Source organism: Centropristis striata, chromosome 4 (genome assembly GCF_030273125.1).
Source record: "Centropristis striata isolate RG_2023a ecotype Rhode Island chromosome 4, C.striata_1.0, whole genome shotgun sequence".
NCBI lineage: Eukaryota > Metazoa > Chordata > Actinopteri > Perciformes > Serranidae > Centropristis > Centropristis striata.
The window spans coordinates 14,526,376-14,542,470 of record NC_081520.1 but is presented as its reverse complement, the minus strand read 5'-3'; the positions used below and the strand labels follow the sequence as shown (position 1 = coordinate 14,542,470).

Here is a 16,095-nt window from a genome sequence, read left to right as displayed (position 1 = left end):
TTGGGCTGGTAGATTAGGTCTGGATCACAGTTGACGTGCCTCAGCAGAAAGCAATGGGATGGTGGAGAGAAAGAGGGTGGAGTGTTTTTTTCCTGTACTTCAAAAGTGGAGCAGCCAACATGTGACTGTGTGTTTCAGATGTTTAGAAACGTTCTATTAAAGAAAATAATGGATATACATAGCTCTTACTGAAACACTTAATAAAATAATAAATGATTAAGTCAACAGGAAACTAAGATGTCATTGTTTATTTCTAACTGCTCACTGGTTCAAGCTTTTTAGACTGAGGGATTTGGCACTTTTCTCTGTTATATATCACAGTTGATTATCTTTGGGTATTGGACTGCTGCTTTGGCAAAACAAGCAATCTGAAGGCATCACCTTGCGCTCAAGGAAATGAGTTGCACCCCTAAACATATTAATATTTATCATGAAGCACCTATGTACAGCTTTTCATTTGTATTGTTTAGTCCATTAGCACATAATAATAACAGATCGTCTTTCCACTGGTTTCATATTATCCCGGGAAAGACCACATTAGCAGCCACTCAAGCGACAGCAGCCCATTTCCCCCATGTCCACCTCACCACCCCCACCTATTACTGCTTCCTGAAGATATATAGCCAGCCATATACATGCCAATGAATCACGGCCCTGCGCTGCACGCGACACGTTGCCCTTGGTTAGATGTTACTTCTCAAGCTCAAGGTCTAACAACGGGGTAATTATCACAAAGCGGTGAGATAGAGGAGGATGTTAGAGGATGATGTGTTTAGCCGAAGTGTGAGGGGGGTTCCTTAATTGCTCGACGCGTGGTGTAGGATCAATCATTTGGTGGGTTTTTTAAGGCGAGACAAAATCAGAAGGTCAATGGCTGGATGGCAGAGAGAGAAAAATAAGTGCTGTATGTGAAGAATGTAGATTAATCTACAACATAGAAAAAGAAGTGTTTGGAGAAACATGTACAGAGTGCACAGCGAGGCAGCAGAATGTCAGTCATCATCAACTACAAAGTAGTGGTCTGTTGCTAGCTCAGATAGGATGTATATCTCTTTTCACAAATCAATAAGTCCTGCAGATGCCCCTGTCACAAGCCAGGCTCATACCCCCCACCTTCAATGTCCCCACGACCACCACTAGTCTCCTGTGTAACTGCCTGCAGGGCTTGCCAAGGGTAGAAAAGCGCGCTCGAAACAACAAAGCCAAGAGCAAGGACACTACCAGGCTCCCAGCTGACAGATTTGAGCTTTGATCATGATTACAGATTGCTGTGGCTCAGGGCAGGTGTCTTCCTGACTCAGCGACACCCTGCTGAGAGCCCGTCAATAAGCAGTGGGAAGGATGACTGTTTGAATACTTTGGCTCGACGACAACACACCTTCCTTTAAATCCCTATGATACCACTGTACAAGCTGTCTGCTTTGAAATTTTGTTTTGTTCAGTTGCCTTCCAAGAAAGAGGATGTTTGTGAAAACCCAGGGGAGCTTCCGACTAGATTTCAGAAGGGAAATTCTCTTTTTCCATAAAGGAAATCTCAAACTCTTGTCCAAAGAAGACGAATATAAGAAACACCCACTTACTTTACTTCACTTCTTCTGAAACCATGCAGGCTTTCACTATGGACTGATATCTTTCCATCACACGGTACAGCAGTGAAAACTGTTAGTGACTACGCTGAAAGTAATTGTAAGACACCAGTGCCTTTTTGTTTGAAGTTTGGAGTGGCGTATGTGTGGTATAAATGTGTCTTTTCAAACTGAATGCATGTCGCCGGGGAAATCTCCACGCGCCAGTTGCCAGTAGCTGGCCGACAACTCCTCAGGAAAAAGTGCTCAGCTCCTCTCAAGTCTTTCACTGTAAGTGTCTCTGGAGCTTTGGAGAACAAAGCTGTGGATTGACCAGCAACCATATATTTGACATTTTTCAGCATGCACTTTCCTTTGGGTTGAGAGAAGAAGAGGCAGAGAGTGTGAGACGCCCACCAGCACATAAAAGCTCCAAACCATTGGGTAAGCAGTCCTTTGAAATAACAAGCCATTAGATTTCATTTGAAACTTTTGACATTTCATTTTTAAATGTTTGTTTGTACCTTTTTCCTGTCTTGTTCAACCACATATTTTCAATCCTTAATGGGCTATGAACATGCTAATATTAATACTTATAATACTTTTGACTGCTTGGCAGCTTTAGAAGCAAACTCCTTCTAAAAACTATATGCGGTTTCAAAAAACATCTATTTTATATAATAATATAATAATAACAGAATTTAGACACACACAAACACAAAATGCAGAAGAAAACAGAACTAGACAGAGATGAGAGATTCGAGTTCGGGTCTTGTAAGCTATTTTGAAAAGGTGGTTTTGAGTTGATTTTTGAAGGCGTGGAGGGTTAGTCGGTTTTGTGGATGTGAGTTCCAGAGGGTTGGTGGCGTATGATGTGACCGAGGGGTAGCATGTACAGGATGAATAGGAGGGAACCAAGCACCGAGCCTTGGGGAACACCATGTGTGACTGGGAATAATATTTTCTGTTCGATTTTGGTTAACAGCATGTCAAGGTATATTCGGTGCAGGTATGCTGATAATAGAGCAATCATCAGTAATAGAGTAGAAACCAGGTCACTACATGTAAAATCAAGAGCTTTTTTTAACATTTTGCAGCAACATGCAACAATCATACTGGCTGAAATCCATCGTAGAACAGACGGATACACCAGTTCCTCCAGCAGAGCACACTGCAGAGCAGCCACTTGTTTTTCATTAGGAGGTGCAGCTCTTGCTTTGCAGTCTGTTCCAAAAGTTGATCATACAGAATGCATCCACTAAGATGCATAATAAAATCCTGCTCATATCCTGGAGGACATTTCCAGCTCAGATCAACAGCCAGCGAGACCACATGCTTTTCAGCTGTTTCTCGTCTTTTCTGACAAGCAAAATAATGGATAACTCATTTTCAACTGCATTGCCTAAGGAAGTGGAAGCAAAATGATCTCAGAGCTCCAGACACAGTGGAGGCTGGCAGGGAAGATGCTGAGATAATAATGGACATTTAGTGGCCAAAGCCCAGCAGGGTATTGCAGAGTCTCTGTACACCGCACAGCTGTCTCTGCTTTTATTGACATTTTGTGCATGCAGCTTGGGTCAGTTTACCGGATGGCTTACAAACTAACCTTGATGTCACTGTTGTTCATGGGTGATGTGCAGTGAAAGCGCTGAATGACGGATGTCAAACTCTATAATAGCCACCTCTGCCACCCCACACCAGAGAGCTGATCCGTTACAGAGGTGGAAAAAACAATATTGGGTAACATTTAATTTCAGGGCCAGTCGACTGTGTGAGAAAGATGTTGGTATACCATCAAATCAAAAATCAGATATCGAGCAGGCAATCTAAACAGTACAACCTACGCTTTGTCCACTCCGCTGTGTGACTGACAGTCTGCACCGTGTTATCAGCAGGCCTGAGTGCCTGACTTCTCGGCTTCTATTATCTCCCTCTTTGCACATGACGAGCCATTCGGCATCCATCATGAGTGAGGCTGAGTGCTATCTGTTTGAAAAAAGAAAAAAAAGAGAAGCACACTCCGGCCAGCCACTTACTCCGTGGTTATCTTCAAATGTCAGATGGTAAAGCACATCACGGTCAGCCTGAAACATGTTGAGCAGAACAGCTTTGAAGGACTTCACTTCCTGATCCAGCAGCTCTTACAGAGATTCAGCGATTTTTTGAGAAAATAACACTGACTTTATCCTGGTATGACTTTGTCAGAAGAGTTCAGCCAGCCCCTGAAACTATTTTGTTATGACAAACAATCAGGTTAATCTCCTTTTATTTGTGTAATTTAGCCCTGAAATAATCACATCAGGTGCGTGCCTTGAGAAAAAGCCAAATAAAAATTCAAAAAACCTCTCGGACAATTTTCTAATGAAAGCCATATCTTCAGGTTTCCTGCATTTACGTGCTGAAGCAGGGAGACAGGAGGCAGCAGGAGGCAGGAAAGGGAGTTGCCCTGAGGGGAATACCAACAAAGGACCAGCATTAGAGTAGCACTATCAGGACGGTCATGATAGCGACACATTCACTAATGATCAAGTCTTAGCTGGCGGTGCAGGAGATAAGTAGATGTGAGTGATATCTCTGGCAGCGCAGCAGTACGCTTCACCTCCCAAGGGCTTGGCTCCACATATAATCACTATGTAATTACAAATCCTCCACTCTGCTTCACCTTAACAGGTGACACCCTTGTCTTTAGTTGTGTCTGTTAAAAGCCTTCTGGTGTCCTTCCAATTTTCCCATGTAACAATGCATACACACTTGGGTGTAGGGACTATAATGAGGTTCATGTATTTCATAAAAAAATCAATACTTTCTTCACATGTTGGATAGTGGAATAGCTGAGACACTGCCAGAAGGAAATTAATTTGATACAATTTTCACTTTTGAATGGATTTAGATTACTTTGTTTTGCAACGATTTATTTAGGACGCCACAACACAAAGAATACAAATGATGGTGGTCAGTGTTTGTATTATCTTGGAGCCATACACTGAAGATTGGTGTTTTCATTATGTTTGTGAGTCTATAAAGCCAGACTATAAGTCACATTTAATCATTTCGATTCATCCACACCATCTCCCGCTAGAGACATCAACTTGTGAGTACGCTCAAGCAATAGCTGGAATATGTGATTAAAAAGCCCTGAGTTCAGTCACAGTATGACTTTAAATCACTCCCGGGGAAAACTTTCTGTAATATTCTGATGTAACTGTAACAGGAGCCAGGTCGCCGTTGCCATGGGGACCCCCAGTGAGCCCATGGGCCAGAAACTGGGTGTAGTTGGCTTGTCAGGCCTGAGAGAACAACACCGGGGGGCTCAGACTGGTCCAGACCCAGAATTAGTGCAGAGAGCAAAGTCTCTGCTGGATCAAAGAGTACCTTTGTTCCCATGCTCCCTTTGGAAGCCAGCACAACGCTCAGCTTTTTTTGTGACATTTTGTTTCTGTCCAAGCAAAGAGAACATGAGTCAAGCAAGAAATAAGTGAAAACAGAAAAGAGAATATATGACTAATGGTTATAAAGTGCATGAAAGCAGCAGAGGAAGAGGCGGAGCGGGCATGGAGGGCACATTGTCTTGCTAATGTTCTCTGCTCTTATAACAGGTGAGGAAAGAGATAAGGTATCGCTGCTGATTATCCCCAGCTATCACACAGCTATTTGTAAACTGCCCCCGACAACTTGGAAAAGGAAGTTCCTCAGATTTGAACACCAACATTACTTTTTTTCTTTATTTCGTCTCTGCGTGGCGATTAATAAAGCTCAGTCGGCTCCTTACAGCTCTTCCACCAAGCTGTTTTTTCACAACAATCCTATATATGGTCATCAGCTCCTGCTGACTTTCATAAACACATACAAATATGGGTAGAGCATGTCTTCTGCCCTGTTTATAGCCTCCTCTAGCTCTGTTTGAGATGGAGCTCTCTTTAAGCATTCCAGAGAACTGGTGTTATGCTTCCACAGGGCTGCATTTTGGACAGAGTGGCTGAAAATACATCCAGCCACTCTGTCTTATGGGTGTCCCATCTCAGGGCCTCTTATTACAGCACTTTCACAACCTTTGTCTGCTGGCTAGATTGGGTAAATGCCTGACTTCAGGCTCTTTCTCGCCGGGTGTTGTTTATGTCTTGCTGTTGTTGCTGAATTTTTCGCTCATTTGGGTTCACAGGAAGGCCAGTCAACAAGGTGCTGTTTAACTCTTGAGGCTTGACTACAATCTGCTCGCGGAGGGTAAAAATAGACTTTTGCAGCTGAACTGACTATCAGCAGAATGGCGGAGTGCCGTTTCTTGAATCTTAAGGCAACTTGTAGCTTAACTTGCTTATCTTAAGCAACAAAACTCTGGCTGCTACAAGGCTCCGGGGATTTCTCCAAATGTTGACCCTCCCTCTCTGTCTGCTTTGGGTCTGCACCCCCTGCTGCTGTGGAAACCAGATCCTATAAGGGAAGAGCCCACCCAACTGCTGCTGACCAGCTGGAATGAGAGTCTGGGAAGCAAAGCAAGACTGGAATCACACTGCGTCGCCTTCCACCCAAACACTAAACCCTCCCTAGTCTCCCCAAGTCAGGCCGTGGGCCACAAAATGGAGATTATTGTTCAGCTTGTGTCAGCCTCACAAAAACTAAAGCATGCACACTTTTTTTTACGGAGACATAATTTCATGCGGCACAATTACAGGGTTGTCATTTTATGATAATGACGGCGGTGACATTTTGCTTATTACTACGCCAAGGTGCCTTTGATGGTGTGTTTCTGCAAGGCTTCAAAAAAGCACACAATACACATCCCACATGAAGTCTTGTTTGTATTGATCACTAAACACACCAACACTCATTCTCTCAAGGGTCTTGCCGCCTCTTAATTTATATAAGATGAATTCATAATGGAAAAATCCTAGACTCTGAGCATTCACAATCACAAGCTAAATATAGATTTTCACCCACTGCTATAAAGACAACAAAAGGAAAGCTGTGGAATTTATTCAATTCTAACACTTTCTCTTGTGCAGCACATGCAAACTCACCCCATAAAAGCCTCAATTTAACTTAGTAGTGGTTCTAAGGAAAGGGAAGTTAGGGGGGGGCAGGGGGCAACAGAATATATTTACCCCAAATTCCCAGCATTGCTTAAGGCAGACAGCAAGGGCAGGCCCTGGCCTCAGCACCGGGGACATTAATAAACTCAGCCACATGCTGGCTAAACTACAGGCGTTCTCCAACTAACACAGAGAGATACATGAAGCAACAAATTCACACTTTACAACACCACATGCCCCTTTCACACCGTCACCAAGTCATTAACAGACGGCAGGCCACTGGTGACAGACAAATGCTTGTGCACAGGTGACCCCCGTCCTCTCATCTGATCTTCAGCTGCTTTTTACGTCGCCTTCACCTGTCCTCACTGTCTAGCAGCACGGCCACATGTGCTTGAGTGACCCACTGTGGGACAAAGCTTCTCCCCCAGAGCTGCACACTGACCCTGATCTAATTCTCCCAGAGACAGAGGCCACTCTTTTCCACACATTACCAACTCAGAGTGCTTCGACTCTTCGTGCAGCTCTTGGTGCTATTCCTGGCCCTTCAGGGATAAGATGCAGGAGATACTGGGAGTTAAATTAAATGAGACATACACGAGTCAAAGTGGCGAGAAAAGTTGTTCATTCTGAAGTGGTGCTCGCATGGCCGCTTTGGGACATGGAAGTTTACAATATAATGTATCTGCGGTTTGAGGGTAAAGAAACTAAAGACAGGCAATTACTGTGGATTCTTTTACCAAAAATAGACTTCTCTCCGGGGCTATTCTACGCTGCCATTTTATTCGCAGATCTGGCTCCATACATCCAGCCCATATTCTATTTCCTCGCTGGCCTGCTATTTGACCTACGAGAAGGCAGCACAAAAGAAGTATTGACCCCACATTCCCCCTCACTAGGAAGAACAGGGTATAATTAACTGTAGTGTTAAAGGCACGGTGCCTCTGAGACTGTAAAACAGGGTATGAATACTGAGCAAACTACTTTATCCCAAAGGACTCAGACCCAATCCATCCAATCCATACTTATTCATTTATTCAGCCGACTCATGGCCTATGACTCCCTCGGAGAAGTCTAACAGGTCAAATGTGGGCTTTCCATCTTCTTCATCCCTAATTAGACATAACATGTGGTGAAGTTTAGAAAAACAGGTTGTTGTTTTTGTCTTTCCCTCATTCTCTCTTTGTGTTTCTGATCACACAATGGACTTTATCCGCCACAGAAACAAGGACTAAGAAGGCTCAAACCGCATGAAAGGGGTTTATTCTTGTATCCCTACCTGTGACTAAAGTATTGCTCACTGTAAGTGAAGGCGAGGGCACTGACATGAAACATGCCCTCCACAATGTGTGTCACCAGTGATACGGAGAAGCGGAGCCTCCACCATCTGTTAAGCATCTGTCTGTGTGGTGATTCACACATATTCGCTGTTTTAGGTATCAGTGGTTAAGATGCAGAATGTGTTAACAATTACTTTCTGTCTGCTTTGCCATTTCTGTTAAAGCAGAGAAGGGCACCAAACAATGTCTTAACAAGGAAATGTTTAATGTGTTTCCTTAGTTCCAAGGCTACAACGAAAGAATATTTTCTTCAACAAATACATCCATTAAATGTCGGCATGACAATACAATATACTAAACTAAGATGGTGAACATGGCAAACATTATACCTACTAAATATTAGCATCCTAGTACTGTTATTGCGAACATTGATAGCATAGCTAACTCTTGGTCTTGTTGATGGATCCACATTCAAAGTGATTGTTTGGTCTAACTTACATTTTTCTCTTAAATGTTGAAGAAAAACACTGAAATATGAAATATGAGAAGCCTGATATTTTAATAGCAAGAACCAGAAAACGTTTGACATTTTCGCTTGGTTAACTCCTTACAAATTAACAATTGACACGATCAAATTTGTATCCCAAATTCATTCATTCCCCACAACTGTCAGGCTCCCTTGCTCTCGGTCTCTGTTTTTATAGCTGCATTAATGCCAGACACGAATACAGACACACCAGACACGTTTTCTGGAACAGTTCTGAGTGACAAAAACAACCCGATATGCAGCACGCCAGCTACTATGGCAGTGAAAACAATGACTTAACAGAGAAACAGACTGAAATAACCCTTCTGTCTGTCCTTTGGTTCCCCAGACTTCCTGTTTGACAAAACTAAATCCCTGTTGATGCTGGGCTTTCCGCCCTGTTTCTCTCCGTTTCTGTCTCACTCTTTTTTTTTTTTCATCCGTTCTCTCTTTCTGTCTTTCTGGCTGTGCCCAGGTCCACTCTTCGGGTCACTGAGTACTGGCCCAATCTATTTTTTTCCTGCTTGTAGCCGACAGCAATGTGCACAGCCACTGCACGAAGGAGGAGGAGAGTGAGGGAAGGAGATGGAGAAGGAGAGAGGAAGGACACAGAGGGGTGGTCAGAAAGCAGAATGAGGGGAAAGGTGAAACAAGCCTGAACTAGAGAGTTAAAGACTGAGAGCACTGGAAATAATACTGTCACCAAAAGGTTAGGAAAGGGGGGCAGAAAAGGAGATGTGAGTTCATCCTGAGAAGGGTGAAGGAGAAAGATAGAGCAGAGTGTCAGACAGAATAGACTGCCTATGGTGCAAAGACCACGTTTCACCGCTCTGACTCCAAACACCCTTGTGGTGATGTTGGTGGGTGTTTAGGGAACTGTATGTTGAGCAAAAATAGCTGCCAGGCTCAATGAGTGCATTACAGTGTTGCAAGAGAGGTCTGCACTTTAGGTGATCAATCAACCCAGAGGAAGACACGTCCACTTTATAACCATCAGTGGCCGGAAACGTAAGCAATGAAGAGCAAGAAAGCGTTCTAAAAACCATTACACAAGACTCCTGTCCGTAGTGGAAAGGCCTGGCTTCTTCCTCTCTAACATATGGGCCGGTGCTATCTCATTAGTTTTATGCAATGCCTACATGGCAGATGAGACAGTGTAGTCCATCATCATCACATCAAACTGGCAGGAAGGAATACAGATAGGATTTTGGAAGTAAAAGGATAACACGGCACGTCAGGGAATATTTACCCACCGCCCCGGAAATGTCTCACCATTAAACAATGACTGTCAAGAGACACTGCTCTAGACAGAATACTCCCCCGGAAACATGAGCTCTTCATCCCAAAGCCTTCCTCATATGGATGCGATTTCATTTTGTTGTACCTCTTGAAAATGAGTGCTGGTGGTGAGAGGGGAGTGGAAGCACACATTCTGGGACTGGGTGGGATCCAGCTGGCAAGAACTCACAAAGCCGACACAAGGACAAAGCTCCTGGCTGTGTTGGTATGGCTCTCAAACAGGACAACACACTCCTGTGCCAAATAGCCCTTGGCAACATTACGGAAGCCAAAATGGCAGCCCATCTGTAATTTATTTACACGTCTTTAAATTTATCGCTCGTGCTCATGCCCTTGACATCCACTTTGAGCCACAGAGGTGGTGCAGGCAGATGTGATAAATTTAATTTGAACCACACATGACCAGGATACTGTATTACATGTTGTGTGTTACAGGTCACCTCTGGGGGAACAAAAGAGCTACTCAGGAAAATGATACACATAAAACAGAGGCAAAGTTAAGTGAAACAGACCCAGAGTTGACTATATTTCATGTGTGTATCCTCTCTGCGGCTTGTTCATTTACTGACATTCCACACCAGTGTGGGCAAACGAGATGCTGGCACAGACGTGTAAACAGAGCCAATCAACCAGAAAACGAAATGGAGAAGCTTTCCCAGAAGGCAACACAGCCAATTATTTGATAGTTCAGATCCACAGCAGCTTCATCCGAGGCTGGTGTGGGAAGTATTTAACCAGCACAATGCTAAGGCTTGACCCGACGCATCGCATTGTTTCCCCCACAAACATGTCCTTTTGTTCAGACAAACCCGCCTAATACAGTCATCTACTTTTATTAAATTCTGTTTTTACTTTTACTCTTATTGAAGTTTGAGCCAAGTCTGCTTTGATGAATCAAATCCAGAAGTTTTGCAGCTGGCCCAAAATAAATGTTTGCCAAATAAATTACAAGTTTGTCATCTCACTCTGCAAGACCTCGCATCTGAAAGCAGAAATGGATGTGAAAACCCACATTTTTCTCATCTCATTTCATCAAAGGACTGTCAGAACCCAGGGGTAATATTTAATGTAATAGACATTAAATGTCTCTAATCAATAATAAATGCTTTTAGCCCATCCTGCAGTGATGGCATTGAAAATCCCTCCCAAAACTGTAAAGAGCTCTCGGTACTTCTCCCAACAATGACAGACAAAATTAGATTGTATGGATTCCCTGCTGACCACAACCTTCCCATATGGCAGTGAAATATGCTGCGTCGAGCTATTTCAAACATTTTTTTTTTTTACATATCCCTTCGGGACACTATACCTCACAGGTCTGCACCTCCTGTGAAACAGCAGCAGCTCATATTAAGTCCTCTGCTTGCACCCTCCATACTGCCCCAACAATCCCCCAGAAAAAGGCCAAGTGCAGCCTGTCATGCGTCATATTGTTTGTCTTGTTATTTCTCCTTCGGTTTCAAGGATGCAGCAGTTCAAAACCTTCTCAAAACAATAAAGCCTTTATCCTCCAACCTCGAGCATCTATATATCCTGACATTTTTATCAAACGTTACAGAGATCTCAATCCAGCTGACATTCTTCAAGGGTCAAGGTAATATTTTTTTCAGACGTGTTTCGGAACAACGCTTCCTCAGTATCTCTCCTAATGTGGCCTGAGGTGTTATTTGGGATTCAAATGCTGCAAATCAACCTGCAGCACCTTTGTTTTTTTGGATCACGGCAGTTTTATGTGATTGATTGTCTTGAAAGGGCAACAGGGTGTAGTTTTCTACATTTGCAATTCATGTTACTAAATGAACGTTACCCAACTTCAGAGAAGGGGAGGAAAACTTTTCCTCTACACTAACTATATTATAACATTAGATTATGCACAATCTAGGAAGCTATTTTAACTTGCCTTTACAATTTGCCTCTGGCACTACAGACAGCCATTTCAACCTGCTTTTTCTATCTGTTCACATTTCCAAATTTGGCATTCAGCCCTAACTGTCTCTTTCTCAGCACAGTCTACACAAACTCTGACTGCTGTGTACTGTTATTCTTTCATAAACTCCAACTGCACCACAGTCATTTGAGAAAGTTTGTTTCTCTAGGATATCAAAACATTTCCAAACTGTCCCATAACCAGTTCAGGCATTTTTAAATGGCCCCGCCCATCATAAATAATATAAAGTGAAAGTTAAAAAAAAATCCCATTATAAACTGACTTGGTGAGTCCCCACACTCCCATCACTATCCTTAATATTTAATTGGTGATGGAGCAGATCCGCCATCCAATCACATTCCTGTCAAAGTGTCAGTCATCATGAGGCAATCAAATAGCAAAATGTCAAAACAAAACTACCCGTCAGGTTCAGAAGGGAAAGAGATTAAATAAAAGAGGGCACAAAAACACAAATTAAAGGCACGAGATTGTGCCGAGGGGAAAAACAAAGTATTTAAAAAAGGTGCATAGAAGTTTTATATTATGCCTGTGGAAAACAAATGTCAAATAGCTTTCTTCCTGCTGTGCACAGCTCTGCTAGAGGAACCCAAAAGACAAGGCGAGGCTCTGCAGGGGGGGAATCAAAATCCCTAACAACCAAATCCAAGTCAAGAATCTTTTAAAGTCTGAGCCTCCCGTCTGTGCCACAGTCGTTTGGAGTCCACACCACTGCATAACTAAGACAAGAAAGTACAGTACAGGCAGTTGTTTAATGTAAGCAGCACAGAGCTCTCAGGCCTTTGATTTATGAGCCAGAACAGCCTCATAGTCTCATAGTCTCATACTCAAAACTCCAACTCTCTGGCCTGTAGAGGAAACCTGGGCCTTTGCCATTAGCAATTAACCAGCTCTGGAGCAACTTGCCCAAAGTGAACTGGGAGAAAAAAGCATTATAGGAGGTAAACAACAACACCAGCAACAATAATAGTTGTTGTTAAAAGGTATTCCTTCAGTCTGGGCTGCAGTTAATGAGATCAAGCACTGATAAATCCCTTCAGCTCTAATCTATTTCATAGGATTGAGATAAATTGCAGAGAGATATAAAGTGGATGTTTTACTTGTGGCAGCCAGGGGCCCTGGCCTCTCTGGTAAGACACTCTTCATTAGTGTCCTACAATAGGAGCAGCAGAAACACAAAAGCAGGAAGACACTGGCATCAGCCTGTGAACCACGAAGCTCCTTTACATCTGGTGAATACAAATGCGTTGCCTCACCAACTGTTCGCCTCATTTACTCTCTCTAACTGTTGCCGCTAATCGCTGAGATTTGATCATATCTCTGCACATTTTTTAGTATTCCCCCTGCGGGTCTGTATTTCTCAGCCAGGTTCTTGGTTAATGAGAAGTGAATTCTGAATGTTTCAATCATCAGGTATTTTTTCTTCTCTCCCAATTCAACCTGCCCGCCTCGACATTTCTACACTTTTTGTAAGTGATGGAAGACAATACATGGAGCGGCCCACTGAGCTTCCCAATTGTGTCACTTCCAATTAGCCCTTCTGAGACATCTCTGCCCTTTGGTTCACAAGCATTCAAGTTAAAAAGAACCTAGCGGTGCCCCTTGAATTGTACCACGCCTTCCCTCGCTTTCCCTCCATCGAAATTCATGTGAGTCTGGATTTGTGAGTCTACGAAAGAGAGAAATTGCAAGAAAGACAGACAGGGATTTTTTAATCCTATAACCAGAAATAGCAGCTTGCTGTAATACTATATGTATGGGATGGCTGTGAGCTTAAAAGGAGCTCTCCTTACATAAAAGTGCACATTTCTGAATAAGCCAGCCAGCCTTCACCTTAATCATCCTCCATATTATACATCATTAATACTGATGTTCCTAAGTAGCTAAGAACTAGGACATGGCACGTTGTGGTGGTCCGCTGTAGATTTATCCTTCTCAAAAACCTGGCAGCTCTGTCAAATCTGCCTGCAACCTGCTTTCCTGTCACATCACTTTTTTTAAGCCAAACTAAAGTGATGGGGATTGTAAATAGCAGAGTGGTGAGCCACAGTATGCGAGCAAACGTTTTTGAGTTAATGAGAGGGCTGGAGCACCGCAGCTTCTTAAACTAGGGCAGAGAAACTTGCAGCTTCAGTGGAAGCCTTCCCTCAGACCTCGCGTCCCGGGAGAACACATGTGCAAAACCAACAGCACACACACACAAAGCTGGTGCCGTGCGGAGCCGTGTCCACTTACTGTAATCAAACAAACAAACAAAATGGCATTTCCGTGGACAGAGCTGCAGCACGGGCAGGGCTCTTTTTTTTGCAAAGAGAATGAGGAAGAGCTTGGGTTTCTTTTAAACTTTAAGGGGTGTACTCTGGATCAAACCCAGAGCAGAAAATCACAGTGACATATTTTGGGCATGCTGAAAGCCCAAATGAATCTCACTTTTCCATCATTTCATCTGTTGATCTAAAAACAAAAGAATGAAATGATGCCAAAATCTGCTGCACAAAAGACAAAGAGAACAATACAGGAAAGTGTTTTGAGAATTAAAAGTTTTTTTTCTTCACTAAATTATATGTTCCACTTGTATACAATACATGAGCCCAATCCAAGCTTTTTCAAATGGGACCAAAGCCACACACAAACACAATTCAGTTAATAAATGTCATACTTTTTAAAGTATTCTCTTAAATATTCACTCCATCCACTTCAGCAATGTCCACAACCATGTTTGTTGTTTTTAAACTGCTGTCACAAGTTAACAAATGTAAACTGACCCAACTATTCATCATCATTAATCAGGTAGCATGACCAACATCTCACTGGGACACTTGTCATTTGTTGTGGAACCAAGTATCTGAGAAGAAAAACAGCTTTTCTGAGCCGGCAACAGGTTTGTTGGCAAAGAAAAGTTGGCCAGAAGTGAAATTTTCATGGTTATCAAGATTTCTATGCCTCCTTGTTTCCTCACCAATGTGATCTTTTTTAATGAACAACATTTCTGTCAAAGAGTTCAAACCAAATTTTATGAGAAGTTAATTACAACCATTAAAAACCTCCAAGTTCTCTTTTGACAGCCTGTCAAAATTGTAATGAGAGCCCCTGCTCTGCACAGCCTCAGTCAGAGCAGGACTCCCAGTCACAGCAGGAACAAACACAAACATTTCAGAAACGTTAACTCACCTCCAACAAACTGAATGCCGCCTGCCACACGACCAATAGTACGCGAGATGAGGTCAGAGATGCAGCAGCCCATGAGAGCCGTGAGTGCCACCAGCAGGAGGAGGCCACATCCCACGCCGGTCACCACTGTGCAGATCCTCCACTCCAGACTCGGGATGCCGTGGAATGAGGCGTAGCGCCCACACTGCTCCAGCATCACCGTGGCCTGCTTCTCCTCATCCCTCACTGGGTAGGAGCAGCGTCTGAACGTGCCAAAGGACACTGGCTTGTCCATCTGTGTCCCCAACAGCCAGTAGGGCATGAAGAAGCCAACGCAGGAGGCAGCAGCACACAGCAGGGACAGCAGGGCCCAGATAACACCCGTACATGTCAGACTAGACGCCATGGTAAACAGTCTGCGAATGGTTCACACAGTCACTGAACTAACAGCAGTTATATGAGCAGTCGCTGTGTTGTGGGAAGCCTTGCAGCGAGCATTTAACACAAGCAGCCTTCACCTTCTCAGTGACTCCGGGTCCCTGTCAGGAGGAAAAGACAGAAAAGTCATCTGAGGGAAGAGGTTGGCGGCTTTTGGAATAACATGAAAAGCAACAGCTTAATGAGTTGAAAACCAAAAACCTGTTCCCCAGCTGCTGAAAGCGCAGCTATAAACACAAACATATGAAGGAATCCAAGTAGACTCAATGGATTTTCTTCTGTAAAGTGCTTTTTCCTAAACTATGAAGTACACAGATAAATAAGAGGCACAGATTTGTGTTTTATATTCAATATTATGATTTGAATCACATACAAAAGCAAACACAATCCAACAATAATCAAACTCAGGCCAATAAATAATCAACTCAAGTTTGATAAGATGAGCTTTGATTTTTCTCCAATGTACTTATTTATTTAAAGCTTTTTTATATTTCTCATCATATAGGAATGTTAAGAAAAATCACAGTTTTTAGTTCACAGACTTTACCTTAAGGCAGCAGTGAATATGCATAATAATAGCTAGTATTTCCCAACAGGTAGGCTATTATTGGAACAACTAGTATTATTGAGTAAGGCTATTTTAAAACAATGTCAACTCTTCGACAAAACAACTTTATAATGATGGTATAGGCTACACACACGGCAGCAAAACTACAATACAGCCTTTGGCACGTGATGGATGGAACTATAATATGAAATGAAATGTCCATTAAATAGCACAAAAGCAATGGAAACTGGATATTTAGTTGAGGAAACACACTAGAAGTCCCTGCAGGAGCTGCCACTACTGGAACGGAGTGATTTT

The 16,095-nt window shown here is 43.0% G+C and overlaps 1 protein-coding gene across 1 annotated transcript in view; it reads right to left on the bottom strand.

Annotated features, from left to right (window-relative positions):
* The window catches only part of LOC131969427 (LHFPL tetraspan subfamily member 6 protein), a 42,253-nt gene that overhangs the window by 25,728 nt on the left and 430 nt on the right, over positions 1–16,095 (bottom strand). Inside the window, exon 2 of the mRNA XM_059330421.1 lies at positions 14,814–15,331. Coding sequence (XP_059186404.1) covers positions 14,814–15,198 — 385 coding nt within the window. The 5' untranslated portion in view covers positions 15,199–15,331. The remainder of the gene's footprint in view (positions 1–14,813; positions 15,332–16,095) is intronic.